The following is a 14,476-nucleotide window of genomic DNA, read 5'->3' on the forward strand; positions in this document are numbered from 1 at the left end:
CTTTCCTCCATTTGCATAATCCTTCTATCTACACAGAGGAAATACCAAATATCTACATTTTGGGTTCTCTTTGGTGTTAGTAGTAATACCTGGAAAATCTCCCCTTAATGTTAAGTGTCTATTTTAAAAAGGTATTCTTTAGCAGACTGTTCGATTTACCACGTCACCATGCCATGTCTCCACATTGAGCTGTCTTATAATATGGAAAAGGTAGCACCAGAACATGTTAGAGGATGTGAATGGCAGTGGGATTATAGGGAGATCTCTGGGGGTAATGCGGATTGTCTCAAATGAGCTGTGGAGGTCTTTCTGCACAGTTTAAATACACCTTTGATAGAGAGAATATCAGTACTAGAGGGGTTTGAAATAACACCATTCACAGTCTGCTCTCAAAAAGTGGGATCTGTAAGATAAGGAGCTTTCCTGAACTGCGTAACTGTGAGGGCCACTGTAGTGTATGCATTACATAGAATGGTTGGATAATAAATGGTATCGTCAAAGGAAGTGTCTGTTTTTTGTTGCCAAGATAACATATCAAACATAAGGCAGAGAAGTAACTCAAACGGTTCCTTCAAAAGTTACATGATGCAAAAAACATTAATAGGTGAAGGTTTTGAAATGTTAAGTCTCATGAGTAAAAAGTACATTAAGTGGCTGCCGGTAAGCCAAGCTTTATCTAAGTCCTCCATCTTATAAGGCTCACAATATAAAAGAAGTCTTAAAATAATTTCTGTATTCTTCCCTTCCAAAAAGTGAGAAAGTAGTTGGAATATTCAATTCTGGGGAGAACAATTTGGTGCCCTGGAAATGTATAGAATAGTATAGTGTTGCTGCTGCGAGGATATCAATTTCTCATGATTCCGACCAATGTTTAACCCCTTCAGTGCTAATGACAAGGGTAACTCGTCATGTAGGGCCCATTGATTTCAATGGAAAGTCAATGGACCTACATGCACACCCCTTAGCAGCCAAGTGGTTAATAACCAAGGCAAATAAGAGTCTACAAACATATACTGCAAACTTACCTCCTTTACATACCTTCACCTCACAACACCACACCACACCTCCACATGTAAGAGTACATCAATCAATCAGCCAATCAATCAGTGAGTTTAAAGCGCGATACTCACCTGTGAGGGTCTCAAGGCGCTGGGGGAGGGGCGGTTCAGCTCTGAGTCAGCCGAAAAGCCAGGTCTTCAGGCTCTTCCTGAAGGTGTGCAGAGTAGGGGAGTGTCTGATGTTGACCGGTAGCTTGTTCCAGCCTTTGCCTGCGATATAGAAGAAGGCTCTTCTACTTGCTCTGGTTCTGCGGATGCGTGCGGTTTCTGCTAGGGAGAGTTCATCAGCGCGGATGTTTCTTTTGGGTATGTGGAAGGAGACTCTTTCATTGAGGTATTTGGGTGCGGTATTGTGGAGGGATTTGTAGGCATGGGTGAGTAGCTTGAAGGTTACTCTCTTCTCTACGGGGAGCCAGTGGAGGTCTCGTAGGTGTTAAGTGATGTGCTCATGGGATGTCGAGGATAAGTCTGGCCGCAGTGTTCTGGATGGTCTGGAGTTTGCGTTGAAGCAATTTGTTGATTCCAGTGTAGAGGGCGTTTCCGTAGTCCAGTCTGCCTGTTATGAGTGCGTGGGTGACGGTCTTTCTAGCTTCGGGGGATCCACTTGAAGGTCTTATGGAGGATGCGGAGGGTGTTGAAGCAGGTAGAGGCGACGACGTTGATCTGGCAGGTCATGGTGAGGGAGGAGTTGAGTATGATGCCGAGGGTCCGGGTGTGGACTGTGGGGGTTGGTGGTTGGCGGGCCACCAGGTGTTGTCCCAATCTGAGGGGGTGGGTCCAAGGACGAGGACTTCTGTCTTCTCAGAGTTCAGTTTCAGAAAGCTGCTGCTCATCCAAGCTGTTACGTCTTTCATTCCTTCCCGGAGTCTGGTGGTTTCGGGGTCTTTTGTGAGAGAGAGGATAAGCTGGGTGTTGTTGGCGTAGGATACTATGCTGAGTCCATGCTGTCTGTCGATGGTGGAGAGGGAGGCCATGTAGATGTTGAAGAGCATGGGACTGAGCGATGATCCTTGGGGTATTCTACAGTTGATCTCTGTGGGTTCGGAAAGGAGTGAGTCTGATCCTTTGGGTTCTGCCGGTGAGGAAAGAGCGGAGCCAGTCGGGTGAGGGTCCCTGTATGCCGGCGTTGTGGAGCCTGGCTGCGAGAGTGCGGTCGGAGGCGGTTTTGAAGGCTGAGGATAAGTCAAGCAGGATGAGGGCTGCTGTGTGGCCTTGGTCGAGGAGCGTGTGGATGTCGTCTTTGGTGGCAAGGAGGGCAGTCTCGCTGCTGTGGTTACTGCAGAATCCGGTTTGGGAAGAGTCGAGGATGGCATTCTCTTCAATGAAGTTTGTTAGCTGGGCGTTGACGATCTTCTCTGTGACTTTGGCTGCGAATGGAAGGAGAGAGATGGGTCGGTGGTTCTTCAGGTCCGTCAGGTCTGTGGGGTCTGCCCAGGGTTTCTCGACTAGGGGCTAGACTTCTGAGAGTTTCCAGACGTCGGGGAAAGTGCCGGATTCGAAGGAGGAGTGCATGGTGCATTGTGGCTCGGGTGCTACGGCGGCTTTGAGGAAGATGTGCGGCGGCACGGGTCCGCGGGGGCTCCTGAGTGAGTGCTCTTCGTGGTCGTGATGGTATCTACAGGCCCGGACTGGCCGTTGCGGGCACCGGGCAATCCCTCGGTGCGCCGCACGGGTGGGGGCCGGTTTTGGGCCCCTGGAGGCCGTTTTTGTTACAGGGCTGTTTTTGCAGCAAAATCGGTCCTGTAACAAAAACGGCCGAAAATCGGCCCCGCCAAAGAGCTCGGTCGCCCCCCGAATCCCCCCCCCCGCCCTGGCAGCCGAGAACTTTGCCAGGGCTGGTTTTGGTTCCCAGTCCGCCCCTGGTATCTACGGTGGTGACCGGGGTCCAGGCGGTGATGGTGGGATGCCTGTCGTCACTGGAGGGAAGGGTGGTTTCTGGGGTCTGTTCGCTAAAGTTGTCATAAAGGGCCTTGATTTTCTGGTGGAAGTAGAAGCAAAGCTTGTTGCAGAGGTCCTGGGAAGGTTTGACGTCTATGGCTTTTCTGGGGGGTTTGGTGAATTGCTGGATGATGCTGAAGAGTTCCTTCGAGTTGCTGGAGTTGGTGAGGATTTTGTTCTTGGTGGATCTTATGAGTTGGTAGAATTCGGTCATGGTGTTCTTGTAAGTGGTCAGGTCTTTAGTGGTTTTGCCACCATGCTGGTCAGGATATGCTATCCCCTGGAAAGGCCTGACCTACTGTGATAGCAAAAAACAGGTGATGTTAGATTCAGCTGGAGGTCACTGGAGGGCAGGAGAAGGGTCTGTTGGAAAAACGATGCATGTAGCTTAACTTTGCCAACAAGTTGTACAGTACATATCTCCTCTCGGGCTTCAGAATCTAAACAAAGGTTCAAATCACCTTATAGAGGATTTAGGGGTTGGGCTGGAATTCTGCTTTCAAGACATAGGGGTTGATTATGTATAGGTATTATATCCTGAAAAGTCACTCCAAAAGCCTGATTCCTTCAGCTTTTGCAGCTGTGGGTGACTCAACTTTAAATCACTTTCCTGATGCTGTGAAATCTCTGTCTCTAGAACCAACACATGAACACACATTTGCCTTCATTTAGAGACACCTTTACTTCTGTCTGCTGTCTTATTAATACACCTAAACTACTAAATCCTAAGTCTGATTAATGTTTCAATATAAGTTATCAGTAAACAGATTAGTCAATATACAACATACCTCAGATTGGGCCAGCTCATTGTCATGGTGAGGAAATCGAAGATCGTACCCTCCCCCATGAATGTCCATAGAATCTCCCAGAATAGATCCAGCCATTGCAGAACATTCAATGTGCCAACCAGGACGCCCCTTTTGAAATATAAAAATAAAGAAAAACAGTTACTTAACAACTAGATTATAATATGTGCCATGTTCTGTGTGGCTGCATACAACAGTTAAATGATAAGTAAAAGCATTCAAAATCTTTGCAGAATTTGAGGTTTCTGGGCTTTGGGTTGACATCATACAATGGTAAAACTAATGAAGAAAAGTAAAAAAAAGCATAATGTCAGCAATCAGATCATGAATGCCCACACATGATCGCTTTCTACAACAGTTTAAAGTTTTTATTTTTACAGTGGGTGTGTAGGAAGCTGGCTCTTTATATAGTAGGCCAAAAAGAGGTACACTGCGTGAGAGTTCAAGTAAACCCCAACTGGTTCACAAAGGCACAAATGACATCCTAATTTTTTTTTACTTTTGTGGTAGTGTGGGCAAGCGTTAGGCATATCCGAGAGAAGTGCTTTGTGAAGTGAAATGAAGTGAAGGCACACACAAAGAAATCTGACATCAATTTATAAAAATAACACATACTTTAATAAGAATTTAGATACCAAGTTCATCAGAATTAGGTAAGTATTTTTCGAGTTACACATTTTTACATTTTTCATAAGTTGACAGTGTATTTCGTGGGTGCACTAATGTTATCCTATGGGAGAAAAACATGTACTGCATTCAGGTACTTGTAAGCGACGTATGGGACTGTTCTTCAGAACTTAAGATGAGTGTGGGAAAAGATCCTAGGCAACACCAACAGGTCACCTCGGGAGGCTTTGGGGCGTCCAGATACGGAGGTCTGTTACGGCATCATGCATCCCATTCATTTCAATGGGGAAAGATCTGGTCGGAAAGAAGCTGGGACTGGGGGGCCAGTCCGCGAGAACTCACAGGGGGCCTCAACCCTTGAGATGTTCAGGCACATAGGGACACCCTTGGTCCACTTCTCCTCGGGATGTGGGGCTCGGGTTAAGTGGTGTCTTTTGGCATCAGATTTGGTGCTGGAGTCACTTTGCAGTTGGAGGGGGCCTACAGAAAGAGGCTGCAGGCAGACTGAAAATCCATTCTGGCCAGAGCCAAGGATGGGCTCAGCTCTTGTGGTCTCAGCACCCCGTGGGTACAGTCACCTTCCCTGGACTCGGGCTGTTGGGCGCAGGTGCAGAGGGACTTTGAGGTGTCAATGGCCGCGTTCAGAGGCTCACTTCTTTGTCTTTGGCTCTACAGGAGGTATGATATGATTTGCTGTTTATGTTTGTGTTTTAATTAGGTTACATGAATTTGAATCAGAAAATATACTTTACGAGAGACAGTTACCATTCTAGTTCTGATGAAGGTGGTTTTTGAATAATTAAGTGCCACCGAAACGCGTCGACTACCCCTTTTGTGGTTTGGGTTATATTCATTGAACTGTATATATATCTTACTGCAATATCAATTGCCAGATTGTCATATAGGACTGATTCTTATGAAATAACCATTATGATGATGATTTGTATGTTTTTCACATATGTTACTGTCTCTTGTGTGCTGTATGTGTAAAATATTTTTTACTGTGACCCTTTTTACATTATTGTATTTTTTGAGATCATTGTTTTAATAAAATTGTAGTTTTTTTTATTTATTGAGTCATTCCCTGATGTGTTTGTGAATAATTGTTGGGTCTCATGGTTTGGATTGATGTGAGATTATTGGAGCTTGGTTAAATTTATCTATGAGTAGGAATGAATGACATGTGGTAATCCGTGGTAGGTCCAAGATTAGAATAAGATTAGATTAAAATACTTGTGAAGCGCATGGCTGCCTCGGCAAAGAGCAAGAGAGTTTCCCTATATTGTATCTACAGTAGGGGGCAACAGGAAAACTGGGCTACTCTCTGTATGGATCTCACGGTCACTGAAGTCCCTCGACATGCAGGTTGGTTTTCCTCTGAGCTGCTGTCCGGACTGGACACAACAAGCCTTGGCTACTGTAAGGTCTGTTAGCCTAGGTATTGGCAATGCGCACCTCCGGTCGGTCCGGCGTGCCCACACTTCGAGGGAGGAAGGATCTGACCAGCAGGAGCATGGTGACCTCTTCATGCGTGGCTGCAGTGTCGGTAGTTCCGGAAGGTGGCAGGATGGTAAACCGGACATTGCTTCTTTGGTGCCCGCAGCCACAGGGGAGTTGCTCCTCTAATCCAAGGGAGCTTCTTTGGATATTGGCGAAGCACTGGCAGCCCTCCGGATTTCTTGGAGTCTGCACAGTGGCAGGATGAGTTGGTTGCTCCACGAGGGTTGAGTGCAGCAGGCAGGTTGTGAGATTTGGTGCCAAGTCAGCCATGCTCCTCTGTTCTCAGGTCAATAGTTTTCTTTGTCCACTCCTTCTTTTGGTCTGTCGAATCTGAGGTCCTGATATACGGGGTCCCCTAAATACTCAGTCAGCCAGTCAGTTTACTTTATTTGATGCTTACAATACAAGATCATAAAAGTACAGTAAAAAAACATCTATACATGATACACATATACATAAAAATATAAGCAAGATAAAAACATCATAACAAACACCATTAGGGAATAGTTAGTAAAAGCCAGCTGATGGGAACAGTTTAGAATTCATACTCAATTTAGGGGTGTTAAGGAGAGTAAGGGGAAGTTGCTAATGGGCTACTTACCCCTGGGCATCACCATGTCCCAGAGTTCCTAATTCCTGCACATGGAAGATGGTGGAATTTCTAACTTTGTGTTTACTACAGGGTAATCATCATAGAGGTGAGTCCAACCTGGTAGTGCAACACGCCTCCCACATAGCAAATTGTCCCGCCAGTCCAGGTGCCAGATGGGCCTAGGGCATGGGGTGGCATCTCCTGAATCTGGAGAAGCCTTGGGTCACAAATCAAAGGTGAAAGAGGCCTTTGAAGCCTCCTGCCTTGATATGCTGATTTACTAGCCTTCCTGGAGGAGGTGTAGACACTTGTCTCCGGAGCAGGCATTGACCTCCGATAGCTTGGCTCCCACCTCCTAGGCGGTCAGAAACTCGTTTTTGGTGGCAAACTGGACTGAACTGCTCAGCCAGCACACTAGAGAGCTAGTAGATTCAGGGGGTACCTCTAAGGTTTGGGGTGGCAGAGTGGACTAAAGAACGGTGATGGATTAAACCCAGATCTTTTGACTGGGTGTGAGTGTTTGATTGGTTCAGATGCTCCGTCCATCACCACCCCCTTTTGTACCTCTTTGTTCGCCATGAGTTGGCAGGGTATGCTCAGACGTGAGTCCCTTACTCACTTTGCCACTGGATTCAAGCAAGCCTGGCTGAAGACGGCTGTAATGCCAGAAACCAGTCCTAGGAAGCTTGTTTCCGGTCCAGGGAAGGCATGGCTTGGCAGTTCGGGCTGGACTGTTCCCATGAGGCACAGGGTCAGACTGATTTGCATATGGCCATGTCTGAACTGGGGTGGCAGAGTGGGCTAAAGAACGGTGATGGATTAAACCCAGATCTGTTGACTGGGTGTGAGTGTTTGATTGGTTCAGATGCTCCGTCCATCACCACCCCCTTTTGTACCGTTCTGTTACTACGGTGCCCCAGATACCATTGCAGGGATTTTTTGTAACTCATAAGCAATAACTCTACTCCAAGAAGATACAGGGTGGGGTTCTGTGGTGCTACAATAACCTGTCTTTCACATTCAGTGTGGGTGCATTGACTGACTTCTCTTGTGTCACCTGTGGGCGAGAAAGCAAACCTTGTGGAACTACACCAGAGTCGGAGTTTAAGCAACAGTTCGACAAAGACATATTGAAGGGCGTAGTCAAGGATGTGATATTTACAAATAATTGCAGTTAGAGAGAAATGTATTCAAATGTCAAGAATATGATAATTTGGCAATAGACAGCATTTTAAAAGCATGTCTACTATTACATAAACAATTGCCCTACCTGATATCCTTTAAAGTTATGCGGGTTGCAAATGTTTGTTCTAAAAATTGGGTTGTGGTTCTAAAATGTTTGGGAAGCACTGTTCTACCACTTTTGTGAACACTGTTTTTCAAAATGCTCTATTCAGAATACTGCCTTGACAGGGATTATTGGTTAACCTTGCAATGGTTATATTAATGACAAATTCATTTACACATGATTAATGATTCTATTGCGGTTTATTGTGATTTCTAACATGTGATGACCCTTGACAAAGTCAATAGGTTTACCATATATATTGATGTGGTTAGCATTTGATAACGCCAATAGGCATTCCTTGTTTGAAATTACACCTGCTTATATTGTGATATTTTATCTGGTCTAGCTGGGGGAGGGTATTGAGAGTATGGGGTCACATCTGACCCACTAGGACTCAAATCTGATAAATGGAAGTCGCCAAAGGTACTTCCACCTACCTGATGTATACATTTGTAATTTAATGCATAGTATTTAGTAGTGTGTGAGCAATAAATATACTTTTCCTTTAAAGAAAAAAAAGCACTGACTGGACAATGATTTAGTGAGTGTTGGTGCTGTGTGCAACTGAGTGGAGATAACTAACCCACATCATATTCCCTGAGTAGGCGATGGCCTGCTCTGCTTCCTTACTCTAAGATAGTCAAGTGCTATAATTGGGTACTTGGATCCCTGTAAGGACTTTTGTAGGTCTCACATCTTGCGCAGGAATCACATCCTGCATAACTAATAGCCCACTTTAATTGGCAGTTTCATTTTGTTTGTATGCGTTTATTGATTTTTAGAAAAAAAATGGTTATGAAATTCCATCATAGTACAGGTGTTACAATCACACAGTGTTCGCATTACAAGTTAGATATGGCGCATGGGCCGCGCTATCAAGTAAGACATCTCTAAAGTAAACGTCAATGCTGTACAGTGAAAAACAGTATTTACAGAATGTAGTCATAAACCTGATAAGTATAGGATTAGGCTGCTTGTAACACAACCTTGGATAAATGGCAGCTTCATATAGCTGAGGGCCAAAGCCACCAGGAAAGCAGAACACTAAACCGTAAGTGAAATTACAATTAGCATGGTGATGATCAGGCTAATGCAGCATAAATTTTTTTTAGCAATCAAGTTCAAAACGAGCTCTAGGGGAAAATATAGTACATAAGTGGAAAAATGAACAAGTACGAAAACGGATAGTCTTGAGATACTCCAAGGAGGTCAAGGCTTGCACTAAAGAGTTACTGAAATAGAATAGGTCCGGACTCAGATCATAAATAAGTGATAAAAGAAGCAAGAGTAAACAAGACATCATGAACTACAACTTGATGAATGGATGTAGCGAAATAGAAGGTTAGGAACAAGCTCAAGTAATTCACAAATTTAGCTGGCACAGGACCTGTGAAATGACAGGAAGGTTCTCGTAACAGATAGAACAGATAGTGTCCACCAACTCTATTAGTATAATAATTGTGGGTAAGGGCCATTTGTTGTGCTTTGGTGTTTGTAACTGTAGCTTCATTAGTGAAAAAAAAAAGAAAACTAATTATAAAACTCTTTGAAGTTTATGATAATTATTGCAGAAGGTAAGTTTGTAGATTTTCTCACAGTGTCAGAGAGTTTCCTTGGACAATTATTTGTAAAGTTAACTGGCATTCTGAGGATGACCGCTTCAGCCTCAAAAAACTCATTTTTCCTTTATCTCCTTTATCTTGAAATAATTACAAAGAACAAATAGGCTCTGCTTTCAGGATTGCTTGCGGCAAAAGCATTGTACTGTTCTATGGGATCTTCGTTTTTCTCTCAGTTCACTGGAGGATGATTTAGATGATCTTTTAATTGATGTAATTCTTAAGTGTTACAATGCAGGTTAGTCAGCTACCTCTAACATGGATTGTTTGCAGTTTACAACTGATGAAAAAGCTCACGCTCAATTGTATTTTTTTTTTTTTTTAAAACCTTTATTGGTCATTAATTTAGAGTACATTGCCTACTTCCCACATCCTCCCCTGTGAGGCCAGAAGCTGTGTCGTATCTTATAATGATGCTTATGTGTATCTAGCAAGGGGTGGACAACACAGCATGTCGCTTACAACCCGTTCGGGCCGGCCGCGTTGCATCTAACCGTGGTCCATCTGGGAATCTTTATTTAATCAACATAAATACATTGCAGTAGTGTAGGCAATAGAATCTTGAGGTTACTTTTTCACTTAACTTTCAACTTCATAACATCTAAGTCACATTAACGTCCCCTAATGGGCCCACCGTACACAGTATGTGGTGTGATGGATCTTACAGTATGGAGTACCAGTAAAGTATCATGCAGCAGTATATAGTGCTAAGTTCTCATAATGGTACAAATTCGCACTCCATAGGCGTCGTTTATTCTCAGGGAACGTGTAATTCTTGCCGTCCGAAGAGTTCAATGTCGTGTCGTGCCATAGGTATGTTGTAGTTAGTATGTCATGTAGTCATACAGGATGTGGGGCAACAGAGCTGGGGGGGGGGCTGGGAGCTTCGCGGTCCGTGTCTCCCTTGTAGATTCTGGCCTTAGTGCATGGGTATCATGAAAGGTGTGCTATGTGCTCAATCACGGGGGGTGGTGAGGCTCGCAGTGTCTGGGAGGGGGGGGGACAGGTTAGCGGGTATGCGCTGGAGTTAGTCTACCGCATTACGCAGGGAAGTGCGACCAGGGGGGGGGGCGACGGCGCGGACATTGTCACTTGTTGCCCCGTCACCCTCCTCCTCGGATTCATCGGTGTTTCGTGTTTGGAGTAGATACGCAACGAGGGGGCCCCACAGGTCTTTGGGACGTGATTTACGTGGTAGCAGCTCAGCGTAGTAGTGGAGTTGTTCCTGCCACGTGCTCATACTGTTTAGCCAGTCCTTAAATTTAGGAGCTCTCCCCCACCCCATCGACATGCCACCTGCCGTTTAGCCAACAGGAGGCTTAGTGCGAAAAATAGTTTATGTGTTTTTAATGTCGGGATAGTGTGTCCTAGCAGAGCTAATTTGGGACAAGGGTCCGTGGGTATGCCAATCATCGCAGAAACAGCCTCAAACACTTCTATCCAGTATAGGGCCACAGCTCGGCATTTCCACGCTAAGTGCATGAAGTCCGCGCCAGGTCTACCACATCTGAGACAGCGATCATTGTCTCTGAGCCCCAGTCGGTGTAGCTTAGCAGGCGTGAAATAGAGTCTATGCAGGAATTTATAGTGTACTAACCGAAGACGAGCGTTTCCTGTCACTGCTTGAGTTTGAGAGCATCTCAGCTCCCATTGCTCGTCTGTCATGGAGCAATCAAGATCCTCATCCCAGTCTCGTCTAGCCCTGAGCGGAGGAGGGGATGGAGCTATTTGAACATGTTTATACAGCATAGAGACCACATGCCTTGGGGTATCCGTCTGGAGTAGGGAATGAAGTGGGGCCATGGTTTCCGGTTCGTCCGGGAAGTTGGGTGTAATGGATTTAATGTTTTGCCGAAGCCGTACATATAGGAAGGTGTCCATTATTGCAGGGGTGTGATCTCCAAAGAACTGCTGTACAGTGCGAAAGGTACCCTGGAGGTAGAGTTCTCCCCAGGTATGGATAGCTAGTTTCGCAAGGAACTTGCGCCCTATTTCTTCCTGTGCAATACTCACACGGGGATCGTTTGCTAGTGCCATCAATGGTGAGTAGAAGAAGTGTACTTCCATATGTTTTGCTATACGATTCCAGGCCCTGACAGTGCAGTCTACAGTAGTGGGGTCTTTATCTCCATTACTGACAGTCGTGTAAAGGTATCCTGAAGGCTGTTCCGGTCTCATGTAACCGTCTTCAACCGCCAGGTGGGCCATGAATGGTGGGGGGTGGAACCAATATGAAGCAAAGTGCCCTTGGGCACAGTCATAGTATTTGCGGAGGTCTGGGACCTCGAATCCCCCTTGGTGGTAGGGTAGCATCAGCGTCTTCAAGCTGAGTCTGGCCTGTTTGCCACCCCAGATGAGGCGTGACAGTTGAGAGTCGAGGGCGCGGAAAAAACATGAGCCAGGGTGATAGGGTATGTTGGTGAAGAGGTACAATAGTTTGGGGAGTACCACCATTTTAATCAGGGAAATGCGGCCCGCCATGGACAGCGGGAGGTGTATCCATTTAGTTATGGAATCTGTCAGTTTATCTAAGGTAGTTCCATAATTGGCCCTGATAAGAGCCTCGCGGTTTCGGGTGATGGTGATTCCTAAGTATTTGACTTCTTCAGATTCCCACACCAGAGGGTAGTCTAGGGGAAATTTCGTGGTCTTGTCAGTCAAGGGGAATAGGGCCGATTTCGCCCAGTTTATTTGCACTCCTGCTATTGCCCCAAACTTGGTTATCTCCCGAAGCAAGGGATTTAGATTTTCCTGAGGTTTGTTGACATAAAGGGTTATGTCATCTGCGTATAACGCAATCAGCAGTTGTCGTGCCGGGTAATTAAGGGAGCGATGGTTGTGGTGCTGACGGAGTTTAGCAGCCAGGGGTTCGATGGCAATCGCATAGAGTATTGGGGACAAAGGGCAGCCTTGCCTGGTTCCCCTACGAATCTCAAATGGAGCAGAACGGGCCCCATTAAGGAGCACCGTTGCTTGGGGTTTATGATATAATAACCGAATCCAGTCTATAAAGTTAAAAGGGACTCCCATCCGTGCGAGCAGTGCAAAAAGGTAATCCCATTCCAGGGAGTCGAACGCCTTTGTGGCGTCTAGGAATACGGCAGCTGCCTCGCAACGGGGGTTGATATCCTGTAACACTGCTTGGAGGGTGCGTAAGTTATGTGATGTGGAACGGTTAGGGACGAATCCTGCCTGATCTGGTAGTACGAGCCTTTCCATAAGGAGATGGAGACGCGTCGCGAGTATTTTTGCTAAGATCTTACAATCTGTGTTCAACAGGGAGAGGGGCCTGTATGAATCGCAGTGTTCTGATGGTTTGCCTGGTTTCAGCAATGATGTTATTAATGCTTCTCGCATTGTGTGCGGGAGTGAGCCTTCCTCTAGTGCTGCGTAGAAGACTGGTTTCAGTATGGGCGCTAGTATGTGTATGAAGTGTTTATAAAATTCGATCGGCAGGCCATCCGATCCAGGCGCTTTACCAGACTTCATGGCCATGATCGCATCTTTAATCTCGTCGAGTTCAAGCTCATGGTGGAGGAATTTTTGTTGGGATGGCCCTAACCAGGCAATTGCGGTATCTTCTAGGTAATCCTGGAGGTTAATCGTGCCAGTGCTGTGTGAGGTGTAGAGCGATGTGTAGTGGTCAGTTAACACTCGGAGCTGTTCCGGGAGGTCTCGTTGTGGTATGTCGTGCCTGTCGAGTAACGAGGGGACATAGTCTTGGTACCTAGGGGTTCTAGTCGCAGCCGCCAGCGCTTTGCCTGGCCTGTCTCCCTCCCCATACATCCTAGCAGTGAAGGGCCTCCCCAGGAATTTACATTCTTTCTCTGCCGCCTCTGAGTATTCATTCAGTTTTTCCCTGAGCTGGGCCTGAGTTGCGCCATCTCTGTCCCCCTGCGCCAATTCCCTTTCTAGCTGTTTAATCTCCTTTTCCAGTGTGCGTATGTCTTGTCGCAGTGTCTTTAGAACTCCCCCCCCTTTGGCTATGCAGGTCCCCCTGATCGTCACCTTAAAGGCCTCCCAAACAGTAGTGAGACTAGAGACTGAGTTGATATTTCGTTCGAAGAACTCAGAGACGTCTTGCTCTAGTTCAGCAGCAAAGGCAGTATCAGTAAGGTGTGCGGGGTTAAGGCGCCAGTTTAGGTAAGGGGCTACTGTGAGGGGCACCTGCAGGGAGAGAAGGACTGGCGAGTGGTCCGAAAACGTTCTCGCCAGGTGTTGTGCTCTGGTTAACCATGGGGCCAGTCCTACTGACAAGAATATATAGTCCAATCGGGCCCATGTGGAGTGGAAAGCTGAGTGATGAGTACCTTGCCTGGCAGAGGGGTGTAGGTGTCACCACGCGTCTACCAAGCGGTGATCCTTCACTATTTCCAACAGTGAACGTTGGGTATTCGTGTAATGAGAGGCCTGCGGACATGACCTGTCCATCCCAGGAATTAAGGCAGTGTTGAAGTCTCCTCCCAGTATCACGTGAGCAATTCCCAAGGCCTGTATTTTCCCCCACATCGTGAGAAGAACATTAGGATCATCAATGTTAGGACCATAATAACATGCAATCAATATCGTATGTGCGTGAAGTTTCCCCCATATCATACAGTAACGTCCCTCAGAATCTATCTCAGTCCCGGCAAGAGTAAAATTAGTCCCCCTCCGAACTAGAACCGCCACCCCTCTCGCATAGTTAGAATAGGATGAAAACACCTTGCACGAGGACCATTTTGAGGCGAATGAAGGGGACCCTTGCGGGAGTAGATGTGTCTCTTGTAGCATGGCAATGGCAATCCCATGTCTGTCCAGATACCCCAGAATCTGTCTTTTCTTCCTCGGGTTATTCAACCCACGTATATTCCAGGAGACTACATTGAACTGCGAGGCTGGTTGCGTTTCAGTTAAACCCCCATGTTACAATCAGAAAATATATATACCTAGGGTCTACAACATCCATGTGTGTATAACGTACGGCAGCGAATGTGTGATACGATCCCGAACTTCTACCGTGACATGCCCAACATCTAGAATGACTGTCAATTAGCCCGCTCAAGTAT

At 46.1% G+C, this 14,476-nt stretch overlaps 1 protein-coding gene across 5 annotated transcripts in view; it reads right to left on the minus strand.

Annotated features, from left to right (window-relative positions):
- CARS1 (cysteinyl-tRNA synthetase 1) overlaps positions 1-14,476 on the minus strand; it is a 406,480-nt gene that overhangs the window by 198,543 nt on the left and 193,461 nt on the right. For all 5 annotated transcript variants that reach the window (XR_013608861.1, XM_078682918.1, XM_078682921.1 and 2 more), the window contains one exon: positions 3,785-3,913. Coding sequence is in view for 4 of the 5 variants with exons in the window: in XM_078682918.1 (XP_078539044.1) it covers positions 3,785-3,913 (129 nt within the window). In the remaining variant the exon portion in view is untranslated. The remainder of the gene's footprint in view (positions 1-3,784; positions 3,914-14,476) is intronic.

This window comes from Lissotriton helveticus, chromosome 3_1 (genome assembly GCF_964261635.1).
Source record: "Lissotriton helveticus chromosome 3_1, aLisHel1.1, whole genome shotgun sequence".
In the NCBI taxonomy this organism is placed as follows: domain Eukaryota; kingdom Metazoa; phylum Chordata; class Amphibia; order Caudata; family Salamandridae; genus Lissotriton; species Lissotriton helveticus.